Below are 25,682 nucleotides of genomic sequence, written 5' to 3'. Positions count from 1 at the left end.
GATGTTCGTTAAGAATCAATAGTATTAATTCATTTGTTTTCTTCGCTCAGCGTGTAGGTATTCTAATGGTTCTTAACAAACGCATCCTCGCACATCTCTGGTGGAAACGCAACCTTATCCCCAGTTCTCTTCTGATACTTCGGCCCCTATTTCACCAAGCTGACAGGTACGACAATTGTCAAAAAAATGACAGACCTTTGTTTCACCACGCCGACATTTGTCAGTGACATTTATGTCGAGTGACAATTGTCAAGTGACAGGTGACAGATGACAATTTCGTAAATTGTTTTGTATAGAACTTCATATAAACATGACAGGTAGTTTAGTACAATTGTCCATCTTAAATTTAATGACAATTATTTTGTGAAACAAGGGTAATGTTTACTAGTCGACATATTTGTCAATTCTTCACAAGAGATCGTTAATTGCTTTCGATGTGCCGTGTTGTCATCACTAACGTGATATTGATTGAGATCCCATCTGTGTCCCGACCCCATTTAATGCAGCGTATACCTACATTATATGATGAGAGAAACCTTGGATAAGTGGACAAGAGACCTTGTAGAGTGGTGCCCTAGATATAATAAAAGAAAGAGTCGCCCACAAAAGTTTAGATGGTCGAATGATTTAACAAGAATAGGAGGTAAATGGATGCAAACAGCAAAAGAAAGAAACAAATGGAAAGCTATGGAGGAGGCCTACGTCAAAGGACGAGTTGAAGCTAAAGTTGATAAATCAAATTAATATATGTTATGTACCAGCTTCAATAATAAAGGCTAATTACAATTACAATACCTACATTATTTGTTGACAAGGCGTCAAAGCATTATTTTTTTGTTTGTTTTAAGTATTTTTTTCTGCAAATGCAAAGTCAGTGACGTCAAAGTAGGAATCTATTCGTACTTTATATATTCCCTTGTATAAGAATATCACCACTATTGCTTTCGCGGAGATTCATTTTCTAACTAACCTAACCTAACCTAACCTAACCTAACCAAAACCCTAACTTTACTGTTAGTGCCCAACTTCGCCCAAGTAAATTATTAAAAAAACAATACCTATCTAAACATACCTAATTTCGCTACCGGTCCCCAACTTCGCATTATATATTTTTTTTAATTATGAAAACTATACTGAGACTTATTCCAAATCCTAAATGTTGAATTACTAAACGCCTTCATAGGCAACAATTACAATTTATAATGGAATTATGATTTAATGCTAGTTAAGAAGAATTTAAAAGCGATTTAAAGCGATTTTTATTTGTACCCTAAAGGCGAATTTAGGGTACACAGTTTTGCGAACGTTTATTTTCAATGAACTGCAACGATGATAACGGGGTTTGCTAACAACGAAAACACTACAATTGTCACCCAAGCCTGACACAGCTCCGATCTCATGTCAAGAATTACCGACAAATTGACAAATATGTCGACTTATAAAAACTACTCTTGTTTCACCAAATCATTGTCAATTGGACAATTGTAACTAAATGCCTGTCATGTTTATAAGCACTTCTATACAAAAACAGTTTACGAAGTTGTCACTTGTCACCTGTCGATTGACAATTGTCACCCGACATATGTCACTGACAAATGTCGGCGTGGTGAAATTGGGGCCTGGAGGTCTAGCATGTTTGGTTCTCGCGCGCGAGTCCATACTTGAAGTCATGCGCAAGAACGCAAATCATGCTAACCGCCAAATATACAGGCTAAGTACCCGGAGACGAAACAAATTAACATTATCTAATTACAATTGATAGTGCGTCAAATAAGTCAGCAGTAGGTATATCTAGTAAATAAGGGCTGTGAAGGTAGAACAAGCAACCCCTTTTTAGAGCGTTTTCAGATTAGCGTATTTTTCTTGGCGTATACGAGATTAGACGCGTGTTACATTTTTCCCTACATTTGGTCTATAGCTATTTTAATAATAATAGGCCTTTTCATCTGTCAGATGTTTTAACTATTAGTATAAATAAGGTGTATTCGGGTATTTCCGAATGATGAAAAGTGGCAGATAATTCCGAAAGCCGACTCTTACGACAACGGAATATGAGTGATTTTACAATGATTTTCGGGATTACCCGATTCCCGGAATTACCTGAATAAACCTTACTATACTAATATACTAACGCGCGCATAAAAGGCTAGTCCGAAACCGCCCCTTATTGGTTATGGAGCAATATTGAGCCTGCGCGCAGCCAAGTTCGTCTATTTCTGTACACGGGTCAATGTCGGCCATTGCTCTCGCAGCCCGCGAGAGGAATCGCGCGACTAAGGACTTCATACAAACAGGGAAAGTGAAAGTCTGGTTTAAATTTTTCAAATTTTTTTCGTGTATTTTTCATTATTTTTTATAATTTATAAATGACCTAGTAAGAAAGTAGTCTTATCCGTTTCAGCACATACATTCATGAGATTCATTCATGATATTACAAAAGATCCTTTGGCGAGTGCAGTACCGAGGGCGGCGGGCGAGGCGCTCCGCGGCGCCGCGCGCCGGTTGCCGTCACTATTACGATTTAATTACAATAATATCTTACGTACAATTAAATTAACGGTGATTACAAGCCCGAGCTCAGCAGCCGGCCCCGAGCCGGCCACCCGAGCCGCTTAGAAGCACTTCCTGTGCACGATCGAGGGGCCGGACTCGTCGTATTCCTGTTTCGAGATCCACATCTGCTGGAAGGTCGAGAGGGAGGCGAGGATAGATCCACCGATCCATACGGAGTACTTCCTCTCCGGGGGCGCGATGATCTTGATCTTCATCGTGGAAGGAGCCAGCGCGGTGATCTCCTTCTGCATGCGGTCGGCGATGCCGGGGTACATGGTGGTGCCGCCGGACAGCACGGTGTTGGCGTACAGGTCCTTACGGATGTCGACGTCGCACTTCATGATCGAGTTGTAGGTGGTTTCGTGGATGCCGCAAGCTTCCATGCCCAGGAACGAGGGCTGGAAGAGAGCCTCGGGGCAACGGAATCGCTCGTTGCCAATGGTGATGACCTGACCGTCGGGAAGCTCGTACGACTTCTCGAGCGAGCTGCTGGAGGCGGCGGTGGCCATTTCCTGCTCGAAGTCGAGGGCGACGTAGCAGAGCTTCTCCTTGATGTCACGCACGATTTCTCGCTCGGCGGTGGTGGTGAAGGAGTAGCCGCGCTCTGTGAGGATCTTCATCAGGTAGTCTGTGAGATCGCGACCGGCCAAGTCCAGACGCAGGATGGCGTGGGGCAGCGCGTAGCCCTCGTAGATGGGCACGGTGTGGGAGACACCGTCGCCGGAGTCCAGCACGATACCGGTGGTACGACCGGACGCGTACAGCGAGAGCACGGCCTGGATGGCGACGTACATGGCGGGTGTGTTGAAGGTCTCGAACATGATCTGGGTCATCTTCTCTCTGGAAATGAAAACGACGATTCGTTAGCACGGCGTTCAGAGGGCATTATCAGCTGATAAAAATTAAGATAACTTAGCGGCGAGCACTCTATAGCGTAAGCGAAACACATACCTGTTGGCTTTGGGGTTGAGGGGAGCCTCCGTGAGCAGCACGGGGTGCTCCTCGGGCGCCACACGCAGTTCATTGTAGAAGGTGTGGTGCCAGATCTTCTCCATATCGTCCCAGTTGGTGACGATGCCGTGCTCGATGGGGTATTTCAGGGTGAGGATGCCTCTCTTGCTCTGGGCCTCGTCGCCAACGTACGAGTCCTTCTGTCCCATGCCGACCATGACGCCCTGGTGGCGCGGCCTGCCCACGATCGAGGGGAACACGGCACGCGGCGCATCGTCGCCGGCGAAACCGGCCTTGCACATGCCGGAGCCATTGTCCACTACCAACGCAGCAACTTCCTCGTCGCACATTGTGATTTAGTCTGGAAAGAAGAGAATAACCGTTAAAGCATTACAAATAAGGCCCTTAACTTTAAGAGTTAATTATCGTTAAAAAGATTGGCTAATAAGAAATCGTTCATTCATCCAACTCACAAACGGCAACTTTTTATTCGACTGGTAGTAAATAATGAGTGCAGCCGTGGGCAGAAGGCACACGAAGCCTTATTGGGACACAAGTGGGCGATGCAAAGCGAACTGAAACCAAATAAGGCTCGATCTAGAGGCGTGGCGCGAACGTGGCGGCTGACGCGGCTGCGGCTTGACCGCCTTTTGCAGATGGCCGCGGGGGGTGTCACCGATACTTTCCAAAATTTCAAATTGTATCGCGAGATTATTTTTAATAATTAATTCGGGAGCACTGTCACGATCCTCGACCACGCCCTACCGCAACCGGCATCCGCCCTTCATCGTGTCACTGACCGCACGCACTACACTCGATCCATGCACCACTCATCACTAAACACACTAGATGCTGCATCAACTTACTTTTAATTGAATATCCTATTATAAATAAAATAAATTAATTTGATTGCACAGCCTCGGTAATGCTGTACAACGCCTCAACTCGAGTTCACTTCGTGGAATGTCGTCGAGCGCGGCCCGCGGAGTATATAAATGAAAGTGATTATCGGGCGCCCCTTCCCCGCGCCGCAGGCTCTCGGCCAATCGCACAATACGTGAGGTTTCGTTACCATATATGGTATTGCGCTGCAAGGAGCCTGCGCGTTGAGGCACTCGCCCCGCGGGCCCGCGCCCCTCTGATAGCGCCACGCCGCTCTTGCCTCTTGATAACAAGATTTCCAACAGAACACACATTGCATACATGACTACGCGAGGGATTGTTCACCCTTTTCTATTTCTACCAACTAAGTCCACACTACACAGTCTAATTGGATGCATCTTTGACTACGATAAATAAATAACGGTCTCGAAATCTTGGCATCGCTCCAAAAAATCTCATTCAAATCGTATCAGACGGCGGAGTAGACGAAAAACATCGTTAGTACAAGGTAAACGTAAACGCCTACGTCAGATCACCAGTCTCCTAATGATTTTGTTATCAGGTTATCATTAGAATACAACTTTAGTCATGACCTAACCCCTACAAGACAATTTTTGTGTACGAGTAAGTAACGGAATAACCACTATTGTCGTCAGTTTAAACAGCAAAATTACAAATTGTTAGTTATAAGAGTACGGGTCATTGATCACAATAACAAAAAGCAATAAATAATTATGTTATGACTTACCAGGAAAAGTAGCAGCGTACAGAGAACAATACTACAGCAATCGCCGATCCGTGAGAAATGCCGGCCGGTTTCTGTCGCGCGCTCGTGGAGGTCGATTTGCTTCACTACGCCGGCGCCGCGGTATAATCGACTTTCCCAATGGACCTCAGTTTTGGTGCTTAATAAACTCAATTAGCCGAAGAAATAAAGCGCTATGGCGGATAAAACAGCCTTCAAAATATGTCTACTGACAACTTTGACTGTTAAATGTCAGTCAATTGTTCGGAATTTGTAATTGGAACAACAAAATGTTTCAAGACCATCGATAAAATATGGACTCGCCTGACCTCCCCACTCGTCGCAACAGACTGCTTTACCATATATGGGCATGGAGAAAATCCTGCGTTGTGATTGGTCCCTTCCAGCAAGCAACGGTCGCAATACAGAAAACTCGCACACAAACAAAATAAGCTTCTACTTGTTGATGTGTGTGTCTAGGGTACTCCATTGTAGTCGATTTAGACTCTCGCGCGAGCCACGAGACGAGCCGCGAGCCGAGAGTGTAAGCGGTGGGCTCGCGGCTCGTCTCGTGGCTCGTAAGCTCGTCGAGCTAATATAATTTAAACACTAACGGCACGGCATAAGGTTTATAACCGAATGACAAGCCGAACGCGAGTGTAAACGGTGGACTCGCGTCTCGTGGCGCGGCTCGCGGCTCGTCTCGTGGCTTGCGCGAGAGTCTAAACCGAGTGCAACGATTCATTCAAACAGTGAATCTAGCGTTTTTATGGTGGTAACACTGCGATGTTGCTATTTTACAAAATATGAAAAATGCAAGCTAAAAAAGTATGAGTCGGCTTCATTATAAATTCCTTGTTTAGCTAATGTGTATTTTGACGTATGATGGGGTATATAATGGGGTCAAGGCAGTTTGACGTTATCGATGATTACGATTAGCGTTGTGCGAATGGGCAGTACCTCTGCCTACCTAGCTACCTACTGCAGATTATAATCACATGAATGCATTCTTGCATTAATCACGGCCATCACGGGTGATATATATTACAGTTTACTGAATTCGCTAGTACTCCTATTTTATACTGTAACGTTTATTTTATGTACCTCGGGTTACGTGTTTCATGTAGGTACCACAAATACATTAGGAAAACATTGACGATTAATTTCTCAACAACAAGGTAGTTGTTTGTTTACATATCTACCTATGGTTTTAATTTTTTGTGATTACGTAGATATCTTTGGTATTTTAACGGATTGTCCGTCTTGTTATATAATTTTATAAGTGGTCCAATAAATCACTATGCATAAACATCGAAATTTAACTACTTAATTACCTAACTAAACAAATCAAAATATATACAGCTACCCGGAGCCTACCCGTATCACTACCGGTTTGAATTTATAAGAGAAACTTTATGTAAAATATTTATTAAAATTAAGTAAGAGTAACGTCCCGTAACTAAAAAATATTAATCAATTCATTAGAAAATTCGGGTACCTGCGTAACTTTCGTTTTTTGTTACTATTTAGTGTTATGCAGTGAATAAATAAGAAAATGAATTAATTATTTTAATAACCATAATTAACACTTTAAAACTTAAAATTAAATGTCATATGGGAGAATAGTGCCGATTATTGTTATTTTACTGGTTTTAGTTGTATTGGTCTGTCTTAAAATAATAAACGGGTACAAGAGCAATCAATTCGGAAATTCGAATTAAATAATGCCCCATTTTTGTAAAAGGTTATTAATTAACTGCCGTTATGACGTAAGCTTAATAGTTACCTCATAGTACGTATGTTATGTAAAAATCGTAAAAACCAATCGTAATCGTTAGACACCTGTTAGGCTGTTACTTAGTAAACAAATGTCTTAATCTTAATTGAATTCTTAAGTACCAAGGTTAAGTCTTGACCTAGCAAAATTAAAATGTAAGGAAGGAACCAATTTGCTCTGCAGGTTCGTCTGCTGGTGGCACTGACATACTACTAAAAGTAACTTACAAACTTCCTAATCGGGTTTCAAAAGTTTCGTTATATGAACGAGGACGGGAATTGTATTAAAATTAGACACTTATAATTATATACTTAGTAAATACGGTACTGTAGTCTTGGTCGTTTTAAGATGACTCACTGGTGCATGCGTACTACGACGATGAGTAACCACCACAGTCTCGTCACACTTCATTTCTTGGTTATTATTTAACGCTTCTTAGTATTTATTCAGCAGTTCCTCAGAAATGAGATACATATTTATTTTTTTAGTCATCGGCAATCGGCAAAGTATCAGAAAAAAATCATGACTTCTCTGCCTGTTTAAAATGAATTCGAATGAGTAGGTATATTTTATCAACGTTTAATTACTTCCTAAAATTCGATTACCTACGTGATAGCTGATAACATTCCAATAGGGTTTAAGTAACGGATTTGATACGTATAACAGAAAATAATAATTTATAAATAGGTTTATACATACCTAAGTGATAAAAATTATTGTAAGCGCATTAGACTCATTTCCCTTTAAAGGATTAAATGTAGAAACAGTCGATCGAAATGACTACCTATATTTGGTATTATTTTTCTCACATACACAATGATTCAGACTAAGTAAAGGAAACTTGGTGTTACGGACAGAATTTCAATCGACTTGTATTGCCATTGTTTCCATTCTTATGATTTCATTTGTATTGATGTTCGATTCATGTATTTGCAGAACCTTGGTGTGATTTGATTTGTGACTAACACAAAAGTAAAGATCTTTTGGTCCAATTTCGGTCATGTTAACGTAGGTGGGTGATTTGTTTCTATTAAATTAACTATCTAGAGTCAATTCTAGAGTCTGTAAACTTAGTCATATATCGGAATTATCCGGTTAAATATGTAGATCGAACATGATAACGACCACTGCAGGTGGCTGTAACAGCCTAAATCCTGAACATTGCTATCCAGTTATCATACGAAATGCACCGCAAAACACTGCAATATTCTATATCTAGATTGCATTATCTTTGTCAATTCCATGTTAGGCTAGAAGCTGCCCTAAGCAGAGCATATAAGATGTAACTTTGTTTGCAGGTATCTAAAAGGAACGCATGTCTAGTCGAGCAGACGCATTGTGGGGGCGTCCAGAGAGAAGGGGAGGGGAATCGATCGTGCGCAGCGCTGCGCCCTTGACCCTCGCGTCGCCATGCAGCTGGGGTGGCCTGTACTCGTACCTATGCATGTGTGGGAGGATAGGGAGTACACCCGAACGCCGTCTGATCACTGCTGTAATTTGTATCGCTGGCATTATAAAATTTTTACCGTTTAGAAATCGAAAGACGCGTGAGAAAGCGGCCAGCGAAAATTTGCGAAGTAATTCAGCCACAGAACGAACTCACGCTAACATCCCGTTCAGTTTCGTCCGGTGTTGCTCACTTTATGATTAAGTCGTCGATTACTCAAGCTTCCGTATGATTCATATTTGTCCGGCTAGTGGCTATGGGTACTACGAGGTAATGTTTATCTCGTCAGCTGAGATTTGCATACCTATCCACTGTTCTCTATGTAGTACCGCCGGCCCATCCGTAACGTAGCGTTCTCAGCGTCTCCAGAAATAAGTCCGTGACGTCACGCGCTCACCAGACGGAACCACGGCGTGGGTGTGTCGGTGATCTAATTATATTAGGCACGGTTTGGCACGGTGTTTCATTAACTCCACAATAGGTCAGATATTTTTATTTTTATCAATGTCATCCGGAAATGGGTTACGTTTGTAAACACGTCCCTACGTTACATAACTGACCTGGATTTTAGTATCCGTAGTTATTTTGTCATTGAACTACGACCCGACTTCACGCGAGACTATATGTACTTATATCTGAGGCGATGCATGTTAGGTCAACAATCGGAGTATTCCAAAATTACATCAAAAGTAACTGTTACCTATTAAAATGAAGGTATTCCCTGGAGAAACAACGGTATATGTATGGTATGGTAACGGTTACGGTAGTGTACGAACATAATGAAATAAAATTATGACTGGACAATGGTCAAGGAAATATTAAATGGATGTGCCTCACCCAACAAACAGTGCCTCTCCTCTCCATTAGCAATATTAAAAGTATCGAGAGCGCCCCTGTTGACTGAAGACATCAGCTAGAGTCAATAACTTTAAGTATAACTGTATTCCAGCAAATATACTGAATGCAAATGTAAAAGTTTAATATTGCTAATTTAATGTTCAAATTTTTAACTAATAAAGTAGAAAACTGATTTGACTTTTAAAACAGAGTCGTTAAAGAAGATCTATTTCAAATCTGCCGGGCGCATCGCCTCGGTGTGTATCAGAAATTATTGACACGTTATCTCAAGTGATCTACTTTCTTTTGCCTCATAGTTTCTTTACGTTTTTATAACGTTACTGGTTAAGTTTCTAAGTACATATACACAGCAGCAGATACCCAACTGGACAGTGTGCCTTTTGTGACTCATCATTAACATATACTAGTATCCTGAGTCATCATAATGGACCTATACCTAGTTTACTGCATGTTCAAGATAGTTTGGCGGAGCGAAGTAAAGAAAAATGCTTGTTTATACCGGTATATAAATTATCTTTTATTACAAAAGACTTGGGTTAGTCACGTAACAATAAATAAAAATCTTTGTCAAAAACGAGCGAACATGCTTCGCTGAGTTTACGTAATATGCATATTACGATACCTTACATCCTATTTAAATACTGTACTTAAATAAAGATCACAAGCGTAATTTGAGCCTCCCGTTCTGGGTCTCGGTGTAGGGCATCATAACTTAGGAACAGTCTTACTATGACGCTTAGAAGCACTTCCTGTGGACGATGGAAGGGCCGGACTCGTCGTATTCCTGTTTCGAGATCCACATTTGCTGGAAGGTCGAGAGGGAGGCGAGGATAGATCCACCGATCCATACGGAGTACTTCCTCTCTGGGGGCGCGATGATCTTGATCTTCATTGTGGAAGGAGCCAGAGCGGTGATCTCCTTCTGCATGCGGTCGGCGATGCCGGGGTACATGGTGGTGCCGCCGGACAGCACGGTGTTGGCGTACAAGTCCTTACGGATGTCGACGTCGCACTTCATGATCGAGTTGTAAGTGGTTTCATGGATGCCATTAGCTTCCATACCCAGGAACGAGGGCTGGAAGAGAGCCTCGGGGCAACGGAATCGCTCGTTGCCGATGGTGATAACCTGACCGTCGGGAAGCTCGTACGACTTCTCGAGCGAGCTGCTGGAGGCGGCGGTGGCCATTTCCTGCTCGAAGTCGAGGGCGACGTAGCAGAGCTTCTCCTTGATGTCACGCACGATTTCTCGCTCGGCGGTGGTGGTGAAGGAGTAGCCGCGCTCTGTGAGGATCTTCATCAGGTAGTCTGTGAGATCGCGACCGGCCAAGTCCAGACGCAGGATGGCGTGGGGCAGCGCGTAGCCCTCGTAGATGGGCACGGTGTGGGAGACACCGTCGCCGGAGTCCAGCACGATACCGGTGGTACGACCGGACGCGTACAGCGAGAGCACGGCCTGGATGGCGACGTACATGGCGGGTGTGTTGAAGGTCTCGAACATGATCTGGGTCATCTTCTCTCTGGAAAAGAAAACAACGATTCGTTAGCACGGCGTTCAGAGGGAATTATCAGCTGATAAGAATTAAGATAACTTAGCGGCGAGCATTCTATAGCGTAAGCGAAACACATACCTGTTAGCCTTGGGGTTGAGGGGAGCCTCCGTGAGCAGCACGGGGTGCTCCTCGGGCGCCACACGCAGTTCATTGTAGAAGGTGTGGTGCCAGATCTTCTCCATATCGTCCCAGTTGGTGACGATGCCGTGCTCGATGGGGTATTTCAGGGTGAGGATGCCTCTCTTGCTCTGGGCCTCGTCGCCGACGTACGAGTCCTTCTGTCCCATGCCGACCATGACGCCCTGATGGCGCGGCCTGCCCACGATCGAGGGGAACACGGCACGCGGCGCATCGTCGCCGGCGAAACCGGCCTTGCACATGCCGGAGCCATTGTCCACTACCAACGCAGCAACTTCCTCGTCGCACATTTTGGACTAGTCTATAATAGAAAGAAAATGCATAAATTAAAATTCACAGACTTTCTTGACTTTCTTCTTTGGTTCCACGTTGTGGTTAAAATCTGATGTTACGTAATGAGTAATGACGTAAATTGTTTTGTTACCAGTCACAAGATATGCATATCTACTTAGTAATAAAAAAATTATCAGGCACGTATCGCTATCTCTTGAAAAATTTTACTTCACAATCACGCGCCCGATGAGATAAGATACTAAAAGGTAGTGGATAAGCGTCTTGCTTAACGGTTTTATGTGATATCGTGCATTGATTAATGGAATTCCAGTTATAGTTAAAACACTTTTTTTTAAAGTCGGCACAAAAATAATTGTAAAAAATGCCAAGAGAGTTTTAGTTTGGCAGCTGAAATTGTAAATGGAACAACACAAAATTACATCGGTACTTAAAATATAGTTAATTCACTTTAAAGAAATCGCAATAAGTGATATTTTTAAAACTAATAAATATTTTTGTTGTCTTGTTACTCTTGTTAAAGTAGGCGAAGGCGAATCAAAATTTCAACTTTGGAATTATAGCTAGGTAAACAAATTAAAATCATAGAAAAACGTAAACTCGAACGATATCACATCACACGTTTAGTATTTATACCACGTTATGTAACTTTAATCAATATATCACAGAACATAAGTTAAAAATAAAATCTAATTCAAATTCACTTAATCCACAATCGGAAGTCGAGTAAAATAAAACTGAACTTTGAAGATTAACTTTGTAATTATAAAAGTGTATTAAACTTACTTTTAATTTAATAAATAAAGTAAAGTACGACCGTTGCCTGCGAAGCACCGCGCAAAATGAGGCGGTTGTCGAGAGTTTAACTATATAAAACGTTTCTTATCAGAATTAACACTATCAACACCATTTAATATCCCGCCAATGGCTGACTAGCTCAATTTTCGTGACCATATATGGTTAGGAAGGCAAAGGCATTTTCACATACCACTGATACTGATAGTGCCTTGATAAGGGATCGTAAGTGCTTATCGAACGATAGGTGTAAAAAACTTACGTGTCTCGGATTACGCGGACGCGTCAACCTTTACAATCTTACTGATCTTGAACAATAAATATCATTATAACTAGAATTTTATTGACGTTTTACATTTAATGCGTACATATTCGTATTACCATGGAATTTAGTCATGCATTTGTTTTTGTTTGTTACAGAACTTGGTCGAATCAGGAAAATGTTTTCATAAAATACTTAAATATCAAGTGGTTTGTTAAATAGGTACCTAATATCTAATATATATGTTGCTAATGTTATTTGGAATGTGAGCAAAATGAGGTAAAACAATAATTAAAACTCTTAAATAATATGTTTCTCGAATGCTAACCTAATAACTAAATATACTAATAACTAATATGCTAATTAACTGAGCCAACTGAGGTCAAACTGTACTGGTCTACTGTTTCACGTTTCACCTACCATACCAACCTGTCCTGTGGTGTAAGTGTAAGTTTTAGTACTTTTAGTAGGTATTACCAAAGCTAGTAGGACTTTAGGGAGCTTTGCGTCGTTATGCCGCGGAAAAACGAACAGACAGCGTAGAAGGCTATAGCGATACTATAATGTCCCTTATTTTATTAACCTATAGAAGCCGAAATCAGCATAAATAAAAATTGCAAGAAAATATAAATAAATAGTCTATCTCCATACTTTCTGTGCCTTCGGTAGTTTGCGATGCGGTAATGAAATTGTCAAATGAACAACATACTTACTTAATTATTTTTATGCAGGTGGCTTAAATATTCATAGCTACGCAAATACATAAAAATTACGTTTTTTTAAGTATATTTAATATTTATGAATTGGTGTGTCCAAAATTCTTGGGTAAGAAGGTAGATAAGTTTAATAAAGACTGTCAACTGATCAAAACACAAACGGGTTTAATAACCGGAAGAATATTTATATTTGACCTAATCAAAATGGGTTTATAAGTCTACCTATTGGTTGAACACGTCCGAATTTCAATCAGACACTTGAACTTAGCAAGCATTAAAAATATTAAAATTTAAAATCAAGTGTAAATAGGTGACTTCAAATTACAAGTTTCTAAATAATTTCTGATTACCTCCTCCCTTGATTAGCCTAATGCATCTGCAACGAATCTGGGGCACGGTAGTGCCCCCGCCAAGTCGAGCAATAAGTATTTTCTTCATATCTCCCTGAAACATTTCTGACGTGGACGCCGCCGCCGCACAACGCCGCTCATATTATTATCTTGCTTGACATTCTGATCTGACGAAAGGTGTGGGGTTATTGACCTTCCTCTCTGATTAGTATTCGCGTATCCATACCGAATGTTCGAGGTTGTTATTGACAGTAAACATTTAAATTTTTAACACGCATTTTTATTAACATGTCTCTATTTTCATAATCGAAAGCTATCATGTCATGGGTTTAAATTGAATCAAGTGAAATAGAACCGATGAGGGATTTTTCAAAGTGGACAATTGGACATGGACGACATGGACACGCCAGTAGTAGGTAGGTATAAGTACAGTATGTATTATGTTTTATTTCACGTCGGTGGCAAACATACTGCTCGCCTGATGGTAATCGGTTACCGTAGCCCCCGCGGGCCGCAGCTGGCCCGTGAACCTGTCATGTTTGCCCTTTTGCGGCCCGCGAGCCTCCCTGTACGGATATGATGGTCGTTCTTGTCTACGTGACAGCGTGATAAAACGGTGTCCGTCACTTTCTTTCCCACGGTGTTAAACAGTGACAGTTATTTTATCACGTGGATAAAGATGGATAAAGCTATCCATAATAGGCTGGCTGGCTATTTTGTATGTAATATTGACAAACGACAATGTCTGATAAAGTCATAAAAAATATTAACAAAGTACGGCCCGCGTCAACTTCGTTAACTACTATTGTGGCCCTTGGCTGCTAAAAGGTTGCCGACTGCTGCCGTAGCCTAATATGGAGCGGTTACGGTTACCATAAGTTTAGTATGGACGCTAACCCACCCGTAACTAAGGGTGCTAACTTGACGATATATATACATATATACAGTGTAGGTGTAGACTTAACTAGATCAATCACTGATGGACACTGGACAGTCAAAAATGAACATACCCACTAAAGGAAAAAAATATAAATCAACGGCGTCTCTCTTATTATTAGTTCTCATAACACATCGCACATTGTCGATGTTTCCAATTTATTTGTAAAGAACTACAGTTCCCAAAAACACCACTCATTCAAACCAAAATAGTGCTTTCTCTAATGATTCGGCATTTATTTACCTACTAACAACTCGTAATCTTTATTTGCGAAGTCATAAGGTCCATGCCCAGCAAACATTTTTGGTCAATATTCCGAGAAAGGCACCTATTTTAGGTCGCACAATTTAGGTGACCAAAATGAGGCACCTCGAATCGACGTCGAGTCGACATAAATGGGGAAAAAAAGCACGTGCCGGCGACGTATTTATTGACGGCAATTTGGTGATTACAACCATTAGGTCAACATTAGGTCATGTTTCCGACTTGGATTCGACGTCGCCACGACGTGCCGCGTAGTTGAAATGTACTAATTTGGTAATTTTTACCACCTTTAGACGTGGTGGTGACATATTTTTTACCATATAATTACTCTGCGAGGCAATGTTTAGATGAGACGCGATGATGAGAAAAAGAGACATTACGCTTATATATTCTTTTCGCTCAGAAACAAAATGTCTGACAAGAAAACAACTTGAAGTTTTGCAATGATAATGGCGGCCACTAAGTCATGTAAAATAATTTACTTAGGCCGATTACGCAGATGAAGAACGATGAAATCTAGTGCGCAGAAAATTCTTTCGTGCAGTATGTTAGGTTTACATACAAAACTATCGATGGGCTCTTGAAATATTTAAGTTTTCAACATTTTATAAAATCAAAATGCATATATTTGCTTGTAATTGAGTGTTGTAATTGAATATTTGTGTGGGTGAGTGTATTGACTCGATGAAAAATATAGTTTTATTTTGAATATTAGCATTATGAAGTACCGTGCGATGGCACCATTCAAGATATAACAACTTAAATTATGCAATTTCATATTTTGTATCCCGTTATAATGGAAGAAAATGGCGGCACAACCTTATGGTATTGATAGTACTTTACAAGTGTTTTTAACTATATAGTCGCAATTTGGTATCTATTTTAAGTAACATTTACCTAAAATGAGTAACTAAATCGACATAAAATCGACGACCTAAAGGTCTGCGTATAAGAAATAATTACGTCGCAAATACACCTAAAATGTCTTATTAGTACATTTGACCTATTGATCAGAATTTGAAGTTAATTTTACCTAATATTTCGACTTATTTTGGGCCATTAAGTCCCTGACTTCATGGTCCCAGTATAAGAAATAATTACGTCGCATATACACCTAAAATGCCTTACCAGTACATTTGACCTATTGGTCAGGGTTCAAAGTTAACTTTACCTAATATTTCGACTTATTTTCAACAATTAAGTCCCTGACTTCATGGTCCCCGTATAAGAAATAATTACGTCGCAAATACACCTAAAATGCCTTATTAGTAGATTTGACCTATTGGTCAGGGTTCGAAGTTAATTTTACCTAGTAATTCGACTTATTTTCAACCATTAAGTCCCTGACTTCATGGTCCCCGTATAAGAAATAATTACGTCGCAAATACACCTAAAATGCCTTATTAGTAGACTTGACCTATTGGTCAGGGTTCGAAGTGAAATTTACCTAGTAATTCGACTTATTTTCAACCATTAAGTCCGTTACTTCATGGTCCCCGTATAAGAAATAATTACGTCGCAAATACACTTAAAATGCCTTATTAGTAGATTTGACCTATTGGTCAGGTTTCAAGGTAAATTTTACCTAATATTTCGCCTTATTTTCAACCCGTAAGTCCCTGACTTCATGGTGTATTTATGAAGTGAAATTTACGTTTTATTGTCCCTATATTTTGACTTTCAAGTAAAAGTGTACAATACGTAAAGTAATTGGTGACTTAGGACGTAATTTTTACTTAAATTGGTAAAATCTTCTTCGAGCCTAGGAAAAAATACTTAAAATGTTTGCTGGGTGTAGTAGTATGAGGTAGAAAGCCACTAGTACCTAACTACAACTACTACAGTACTCGGAAACTGGGTTAATAATGTTAATATTAATGTGACCCATGAATGTGTCTAACTCACTACTTGCTACTGCTTGGCGTTACAACAGTTTAATTATAATTATTCAATTTGCGTTCTATGAATAAGAAATTAATCGTCACTGGGTTATTTACCACCATTTTTAGCGCGCCTAATGAGGACTTTTCCTGGAATAAGTACTTCATGTCCGTTCTCCGTAAAGGTTCCGTCACACAGGCGCGTTTTCCGGGCGGGGCGTGAGCGTTTTATATGTAAAAGCAGCGCGCCCCGCTCAAGGCCCGCCTGGAAAACGCGCCTGTGTGACGGAACCTTAAAGGAAATAGGCTCCTCCGATGCCGCTCCGCTCACCTCCGCCTCAATGGATAGGCCGCCTAACTGCTGCACAGCGTAAGGTCGTGCGAAAAGACTTCTACAGAGACAGGATACCATGCGCAGCTGTCCAATTGACCCTACATCACTGTAGCCAGTATCAGACACCCATCAATGACAATATCTGAAATGACAGACCGATTGCATCACATGAATTGCTATGACTCACCCGAATAACATATGATAGTGACTCAAGCCGTACGTATACGTATTGTGCTTTATTTTTATTGGTTAACGTTAACGACATGTTTTTGTTAAAATGTGTTCGGTTTCATTTAATTCGTGCACAGTTTGAAATGTTTCCACTCGTATGTTATGTTTTGATTGTGACTAAGATTCGCGCATACGATCAACTCATTAATCTTGTTATGTAAATTCTGTTTTTAATTATAGTTCGATTGTCACAAATTGTCAGACTTATACCGTCAATGTGGGTTAACTGGGGATAGGAGGGACAACATTAGTTAGACAAAGGAGATAATTATGTACTCCCCAATTATATGAAAGTAGCTGCCAGCAGAGCAGTATAGTACCTATACTTTTTACAATTTATCTTTGAATCCAGCCCTAGTAGCACGGTCGCATTTTTATCATTTATCACCATGCCTGTCACGTTCTAACAAGTATGTAAGTGCGAAAGTGACGGGCTTAGTGATAGTCGATAAAAATGGAACCGTGCTGAGCCCTGATTTACCTACCAGTTTTAGTGTAACTTTTTGAACTACCTAGCTAATAGATTATTAAGTGCATAGTCAAAAAAAATTGTCTAAAATTACCTCTCCTGTCCCTAGTTATCCCACTTGACTGTACGTAATTTTTGTACAAAGCTATTACCAAAAAGATTAGGATTATTATTAGAGATTATATGTAAGTATATGTATTGATTATTGGGTAGGTATTATAACCTAGTAACTTAATTGGCTCATCAAACTATAATTTTAGTATGTACGGAATTACGGATAAAACGGAGCACGTTTCCTAAATCCTAAGTCTAAACCATACTGGGCAACACAAACGCAACAACCGCAAAAATGGTACTTAATTTATATGTAGAAATAACCAATAATATGTATGTAATAGGTACTAGGGCGGCAAATGATGACTCACAGTCCGTTGCAAGTGGTAGCAAGGGGTGTGGAAAATCGATGGCAGACGAAATCGCCATACAAATGCACCCCTGCACCTAGAGGACGATTGACTACTTTCACAACCTTTTGCTAATGTAAATATTTGCACACATTTGCAGTTTCTTACGTAGGTACGTACATAAATCAGCACTATTAGATACCCTACCCACGAATCCCACGATAGACGGCAAAGAAAGCAATAGATACCTATTATATATAAGTACTAAAGGGTAAAAAAAACAGCGAACAGCTCTGATGTTTAAATATTTAGGTTTATTTTAGATACCTAGTTAGTAGTTAGTGTAATACAGTCAAACAGATATATCGGGGCGGCCAAGGTTCTAAAAAAAAAGCAAGTTTTCAGGGTTACATAGGTAGCCAAAATACTTATTCGTACTACAATACTAGCTGATGAATCGGTTTCATAAATAAATGCCGCTTGCAAGATTTAATACTGTTTTAATGAAATAAAATCTTGTTAAAATAATTTAACACTCATATAGGTAGTTTAGTTATGTATTTTCCTTACTTGTTTACAGGATAAGTACCTATATAGTGGTGAATCAACATGATAAACGTGTGGCGCGGCCGATGACGCATCCTCCTTTTAGGGCACCGTCCGTTTGACCAGGTTTGACCTGGAGTATTTCTAGTGCTTGTCATTCATCATATTAGGCTTATTTCCGGCCCTTGAGGTCATCCGCATAGTTGTTATAGTAGTATTGGTAGGAACTTGAGTCATTTGAGTCTAAATCTATTTTCTAATACTCTGCGCTTAAAAAACATTTGAGTCTTTTAAGTCCCAAGTCGAGTTCTTTATTGTGTCGTTTAAGCTCAACTTGAACAGGAACACTAAAGGTTCCGTCACACAGGCGCGTTTTCCGGGCGGGGCGTGAGCGGGCCGCGCCTGTCTGATGCCTGCGCCGGAAAACGCGCCTGTGTGATGGAACCTTAAGGAAAATAGGCGTTACTGAAGCATAAGACCATACCCAGGATACAGATGTATCTTTTAAACAATAGAAATGGCTGTTGTAGGTGGTAGGGTTTTTACCTAAGCTTCCATATGAAAAAATCCACATCCACAATCCAGATTCCAGACATCACCCAAAAATCCTGACATTTCCTGGAGGGTCATATCTCCAAACCCCACTAAGATCTCTTTAATTAGGCCTCCGTATCTTGAAGTTTTTTAAAATCTGCTGTAGCTACAAGCCACCAAATGAAGTTGTAGCTAGAGACAACTTCAAACTTTTAGGTGGCTTCTTTCTGGTGGATTTGTAGTTTCGAAAAACCGTGACATTCGCGAAGAGTTACCTTGCAAACTTAGGACGAAAAATCCTGACATTTCAGGGAAAATCCTGACGTATGGCGACCCCTGGGTCTGTAATGTCTATCCAGCTTTAGACGTCTTCCAGTTCGCATGTCTTGTCTAGGGAAGCCAATGAACTTGGTGATTGCATTGCTTTATTGCTTATGCGCGTTGCGAATCGCGACCTTGGTTATGTGACGGACGCGTGCGCGGAATGCAAATGCCACTTAACTATGTATATTCCATTCCACACCAACTGCCATTTATAATTTGACCCTCAGTTGTAAAATTCACTGTTGGAAAAGGAGGTGAGAGTTATACCGGTCTGTGTAGTGGATGTATTTGTGTCTGTCTTCCAACGTTTAACTACCTATATCACAGGATGTCCGGCCAGCTGTATAGAATGTTGAAAATATCACTAAAACTACCTTGAAGATAAACTGACGTGGATCAACCAGATAGTTACAGCTACTATTGGACGAGTTTGTATGTATACGTCGTATACATATAACTATTAACCCCTAGAATATCTCTATAGATCTCCATTCCCCCATTGGAGTTGGACGATCTAACACGAGCCCGATCCCTTGGGCTGCCCTTGGGTGATTTCAGTAATTATTACGTTCTTAATTAATTGCTGTATATTAGCTATGACCTACTGGATTTTTCGGTCCAATAAATTCACCTTGGGGATTTCAGTCAAAGAAGCTTATAACATGTAGGCTAGGTCGTATATCCAATGTAATCACTTACAAGATTCTCTCGGGTGATCTTATTTAGTGGATATCGTAAAGTTGTTCTAGAAATAAGAAATACAGCAACTATTAATCACGATCTGTATCGACTGCGAAACTCCCCTCCAAACATCTCCATCTAGACTTCTAGACTAGCTACTTGCATTATTGCATAGGTAGGTGTGTAGAGCGGCTGAGATACAAGTTCTATTCCGTGAGATTCAAATACGCAAAAAGACCAGTCCACTTTATTTTAGACTTAGAGCATTGGAAGAAGATTCGTCTAGAAAGTCTACAACCGTACACTGCTGCCATTGAGGTTATTTCCTTTCTCGAACGGTTGCACTAACGTCTGTCATCATTCGCGATCACCTTCGCCATCTAGGTTGTTCAGCCGTAAAAGGCAACGACGGCCATTTTTAGTCGTCTACGTAACAAGAGCGACGAACGCCTTATCCAGGCAGGGTTTTATGGTGCTTGGAGTGCTATTATAGGCGAGTTGACTGCTCGAGGGAACCATTTTAACCGTGACATGGGGCCACAGAACACCTAACTAGGTGTTCTGTGCATGCTGGGGCTTACTGGCAAAAGCAAGAGCGATAGAAAAACTTCGCTGTTCGCGGCATGCGTGAATACCTTGCTGGTGCAGTATATACACACTGCAGTTAACTTTTGTGGAGCGGTACACGGTAATAACATAAGATACGGTAACTTTCTCTATTAATTATACACATGTAACTAAAGACAAAGGGATATTTTGCGGGTGGATCACTTCCGCGGCAACCATTTTTAAACATTTAAACAGGACTGAACGTTAAAAATGTCTACGAAGCATGGAAGCGATTGGAATATGCCACCCCACCCCAACTAGCAAAAAGCGCTCTAACAACAGTCTCTAGACTACAATTTTTCGCTCTTATATTGATTTTATATCATCGTCTAAGCCCGGATTTGGGCACAACTTATAAGAGTATTTATTTTAATATCGTTCTAATATCAGTCTAATTGAATGTTGTTTGCACTCACAGTAATCTTTTTCAAAACTAAATTAAGCTGCCTTAGGCTAATATCGCTTTTACGTAAGTATCTTGTAAGCCTACAACTACATAGGCTTATATTGGTCGAACGTAAGTATCTTGTAAGCCTACATATGTAGACTTATATTGGTCGAACGTAAGTATCTTGTAAGCCTACATAGGCTTAAGTTGGTCGAACGTAAGTATCTTGTAAGTCTACATAGGCTTATATTGATTTGTTTGTAAGGTCACACAGTCTCACACAGAGATTTGAAACATTCTATTTGTGATGTATAAAATATACGGGTGAAATTAACTGCAACGTGACAAACATATATTAGTGTAAGTGTTTATGAATTATGTTAACTATAATAACGTGCTGTTTATCATCGTGTGTTTATGTTATGGTAAGTATTCACATGGGAAAATTTTATTTACTGTAAAGTAGACCCTGTTTTACACTTCAAACTTCATGCGCCTAATCAAATATGGTATTTGAATATTTTTATAATTATTTTATTTCTTTATTTTGTATTGATAGTCAGCCATTGCTGTAGCTGTATTTTTCAAGAGCACTATTAGAGTCTTATAAGCATTCTGAATACAAATGATATGGCCATGTTGAATAAATTAGGGTTCCTTGCTTTACTTATACTTACAATAGTGTTCCCAAAAACGATTTAAGATCAAACCATCTTATATTGATCTTCACTTTTGTGATATAAGTGTCTTAATCCTATATCACTCCAAAATCTTACTAAAGTGCTGCTGTTGATCTTATTATAGCTTTGAATAAGATCAGAAAAGTACGTACTTACAGTGTTCTTATGCTATGCCGATATTAGTCTTACATTCTTACAATAGCATTTAGAAATCTAATATAAAATTAAATGAACTTAGAGAATGGGGATATAAGACCAGGTACTCTCAAGTTCAATGAGACTTCGTAAATGTTGTTGTAAGAGCAAGAGGATTAAAATAGTATTATGCCATGTTGATATTAGTGTTACATTCTTACAATAGCATTTAGAAAGTCTAATATAAGATCAAATGAAATTAGAGAATGGGGATATAAGACCAGGTACTCTCAAGTTCAATGAGACTTCGTAAATGTTATTATAAGAGCAAGAGGCTCATAATAATATTATACCATGCTGATATTAGTCGTACATTCTTATAATATCATTTAGAAAGTCTAATATAAGATCAAATGAACTTAGAGAATGTGGATATAAGACCAGGTACTCTCAAGTTCAATGAGACTTAGTAAATGTTATTGTAAGAGCGAGAGGCTCATAATAGTATTATGCCATGTTGATATTAGTCTTACATTCTTATAATAGCATTTAGAAAGTCTAATATAAGATCAAATGAACTTAGAGAATGTGGATATAAAACCAGGTACTCTCAAGTTCAATGAGACTTAGTAAATGTTATTGTAAGAGCGACAGGCTTATAATGGTATTATAAAATGCTCTTATATACATATATAAGACTAGGTAATAAGACTAAACTTACTAAAGTGCGTATTAGCTTGTCTAAGACTAATATAAGAGCGATGATATGTTCAAAACAAAAATAAGAGCGCTATAAGCTCACTACTCTTATAAAGTGCACAATCTGAGACTTTTTTGCTAGTTGGGACGTTTATAACTTTATACCAAATACCTACCATAATAAAAAGGCTTCGGTTAGGCAATAGAAAAATTAGCACGAACTCACTTGGCGCGCCGCGTCATGTTCGCCACTTGTTCGCTTACGTAAGATGCAGCGTTATATATTCCCGACATGAGGGTTCATACCTACCGACTGGAATTGGTTTCATGGTGGTATCAGATGGGTTATCTTAGGGGTCTAGTCCCGATGGTCACCTTTGAGAGCTGCTGCCAAGCACTTGCGCCAAAAAAAAACCTACTGGCAGACTTCGCTTTTCTTTGTCTACATGTAAATTTCTAACTGCTGCCATAACTATATTATTTCGGTATCAGATGGGTTAAATTAAATCAGGCCCCTTTTTTCGCACCGGAATTCGCCTTCTTTTTCGTACTTTCGGCAAGTTCCGCCGTGGCAGACTATCGAATTCGGACTTAGCATCACTTTTATGGGAAACCATTGTGCATTTCATCGCGGTATCAAGTCGGTTAGATATTTTGTGGCCGGCTCTTCTACTACATCCGCTGTCGTCCGTGTAGGTATGGCTTAAAAGTGTAATCTTTAATGTGTTCGTGGAGCCGTGGACTGTGTGGTGATGGTGATACTGGTGATCAAATATAAATGATTAAATACATAGACATACAGGGGGATACAGGGTTAACCCCGGCTCGTACCAATGAGTTTTTCGGAACTTATGTACTAAATATCATTTGATATTTACCAGTCGTTTTTCGGTGAAGGAAAACATCGTGAGGAAACCGGACTAATCCCAATAAGGCCTAGTTTACGCTCTGGGTTGGAAGGTCAGATGGCAGTCGCTTTCGTAAAAACTAGTGCCTACGCCAATTCCTGGGATTAGTTGCCAAGCGGACCCCAGGCTCCCATGAGCCGTGGCCAAAATGCCGGGACAACGCGAGGACGAAGACTAATTTTGATGCAGAAGTCAGTAACATTTGCTAAAATACCTATCTTGTTTAAGTACTTTTGTTTTTTTTATACAGGGTGCCATTTGATTTTACTTTTACAAGTGGCAATGTGGTATTTAAACAGCTTTGTAAGATTAAGTTAATAAGTAAGTAAAAATGAAAAATTAAGTAAATTTTATTTCTAACTGGGACAAATGACAAAATTGATGTCAATGACAGTTCCGATTCAAAGAGGCGATTCAATTTACTAATTTAAATATCTTCATAAGCCGTTGTAATATCCTAAATCCACTTATAAAAGTAAAATAAATGACAAAAAATAAACAAAAAATAAAAAATATCTTGTCTGATTTTAGTAAGAGTAGGGGCATTAAATTGCTCGTTGTTTATGGAGTTAGAAAAACATATTACTGATCACGACTCAAATGGCAGCCTGTATAAGAGCCCGTTATCGATTTTAGAGCAAAAATCTAAAATTGATAGATTTAGTCGTTGAAATTGTACACATTTTATTTCGTAATACTTATCTAAATAAGAAGTATCGGTTTCTATTAGCAGTCTTCTCATCTTGCCTTTTAATAATGAGGTCGCGAGCGCGGAGTCAGCGTGCGTCACCGGTAATATAATTATGATGACGAGAAGAAGCAGTTTTTAAAAATTCATCAAAAAATTATGGTGGTAAATTATACAAAATCACGTATTAGAACAGTGTCAGGAAATGTTACAAATTGTTTAAGTATCAAAATTACGTTGAAATTAAGTCGATTTTCACGAGAAATTGCCACTTGTTTTGAAGTAATTTCTGGTGAAAATTGATTTCGTCTAACTTTCATTTACTCTTGTTCAATATCATATAACACATAAATATAGTCTATTAAAAATAAATGACAGGATATACCTACATAATACAACAACACCACTTTTAGCAGTCTAAACTTTTCAAAATGTATACCTAAATAAGGACTCTGAAGTCAGAGCTTTACGCGGATTTTCATAAACGAATACCGTAAAATGGGGTGAGTAGGCGCAAAACTGACATTCAAACCTCGATAACATTTTATTTTTACATATGCAAACTGAATGGTGTATATAATAAGTGTTCCGGACGTTTGTATTTTCGTTTTTATTTTATTTTGGGTAGTTCCATTTCATAACTTTGATGATAAACAGGAAAACCCACCTCACCCCGTAGTCCCTCGTATTTGGCGTGAGTTGGGTTTTCATACAAAGGTGATTTTGGAAGATTGTTGGATCGATTTTTTTTTATTATGAGTATTACTATAGCTCCATTTTAAATTGGAATACATTATTTTTGTAGCAGTAGCCTTAAAAATATATCTCACCCCCCTTTCAACCCTTCTCTCCCCATTCATAACCCAACTCTCCCCGCGAATCCTACTCACCCCATTTTACGGTATCAGGTAAAAAATCATTATTATAGCTGGTCAACCAAATCTTGTCAGTAAAAAAAGGCGCGAAATTCAAATTTTCTATGGGACGATATCCCTTCGCGCCTACATTTTTCAAATTTGCCGCCTTTTTCTACTGTCAAGATGTGGTTGATCAAGTATAATTCAGAATAAAAAAAAAACTGGGTCTCCTTTTTCAAAATTGTGATCTATTAAAAGGAAATATAAGAAAACGCGCTAATTGAAACAATTGCTGTTTATTTCTATTAGTAAACGAAAACTGTAAAATTTCAACGATGAAGTTCAATTTCTGCATTTTTCAACTTATTTCGTACCTATTATTCTTATTAATAGCTATTATAGCTAGCTACTGAATAAAGGGTTTTCATTTTTTTTTGTAGCCTATGTGTTGTCCCACTGCTGGGCAAAGGCCTCCCCTCTCCTTTTCCAATCCTCCCTGTGCTAAGGAAGATCCCGCCAAATAGGTAATTAAAATTATCCTGTATTCCCAGAATATAATAATACCTGCTTAGGGCGATTGTGCACTACAATGAATTTTACTGTCCGGCAGTCCGAGTTTTCATGGTCCGATATGGCATGAAAAAAACGGATGATTGGCTTGTGCACTTGTCCGTCTTTTTACTCGCAGGTGCGGCGCAGTGTCATGAAAAAAAACGGATGATTGGCTTGTGCACTTGTCCGTCTTTTTACTAAAAGAGAGGCCCGCCCCCGCTCGGCCAAGTCATGAATTATACTAATT

General features: G+C 39.7%; 2 protein-coding genes across 2 annotated transcripts; both read right to left on the bottom strand.

Annotated features, from left to right (window-relative positions):
- Positions 1–2,311: 2,311 nt before the first annotated feature.
- LOC134650888 (actin-5C) lies at positions 2,312–4,523 on the bottom strand. The gene is made up of 3 exons (XM_063505823.1): positions 4,371–4,523; positions 3,505–3,865; positions 2,312–3,393 (listed from the first exon to the last, which is right to left on the bottom strand). The coding sequence occupies exons 2-3, from the start codon at positions 3,852–3,854 to the stop codon at positions 2,613–2,615; spliced, it is 1,131 nt and encodes a 376-aa protein (XP_063361893.1). The 5' UTR covers positions 3,855–3,865; positions 4,371–4,523; the 3' UTR covers positions 2,312–2,612.
- Positions 4,524–9,702: 5,179 nt separating this feature from the next.
- On the bottom strand, positions 9,703–12,095 carry LOC134650886 (actin, cytoplasmic A3a). Its single transcript, XM_063505822.1, has 3 exons — positions 11,979–12,095; positions 10,842–11,202; positions 9,703–10,730 (listed from the first exon to the last, which is right to left on the bottom strand). Exons 2-3 carry the CDS (start codon positions 11,189–11,191, stop codon positions 9,950–9,952), a joined length of 1,131 nt encoding a protein of 376 aa, XP_063361892.1. The 5' UTR covers positions 11,192–11,202; positions 11,979–12,095; the 3' UTR covers positions 9,703–9,949.
- Positions 12,096–25,682: the final 13,587 nt, after the last annotated feature.

Source organism: Cydia amplana, chromosome 9 (genome assembly GCF_948474715.1).
Source record: "Cydia amplana chromosome 9, ilCydAmpl1.1, whole genome shotgun sequence".
NCBI lineage: Eukaryota > Metazoa > Arthropoda > Insecta > Lepidoptera > Tortricidae > Cydia > Cydia amplana.
This window is presented reverse-complemented; position numbering and strand designations above follow the sequence as displayed.

Excerpts from the sequence above, each read along its gene's own strand:
- LOC134650888 (XM_063505823.1), bottom strand. The coding sequence starts at position 3,854 with ATGTGCGACGAGGAAGTTGCTGCGTTGGTAGTGGACAATGGCTCCGGC. Across the intron at positions 3,394-3,504 it reads CTCAACCCCAAAGCCAACAG|AGAGAAGATGACCCAGATCA; the intron begins GTATGTGTTTCG and ends TTTCATTTCCAG.
- LOC134650886 (XM_063505822.1), bottom strand. The coding sequence starts at position 11,191 with ATGTGCGACGAGGAAGTTGCTGCGTTGGTAGTGGACAATGGCTCCGGC. Across the intron at positions 10,731-10,841 it reads CTCAACCCCAAGGCTAACAG|AGAGAAGATGACCCAGATCA; the intron begins GTATGTGTTTCG and ends TTTCTTTTCCAG.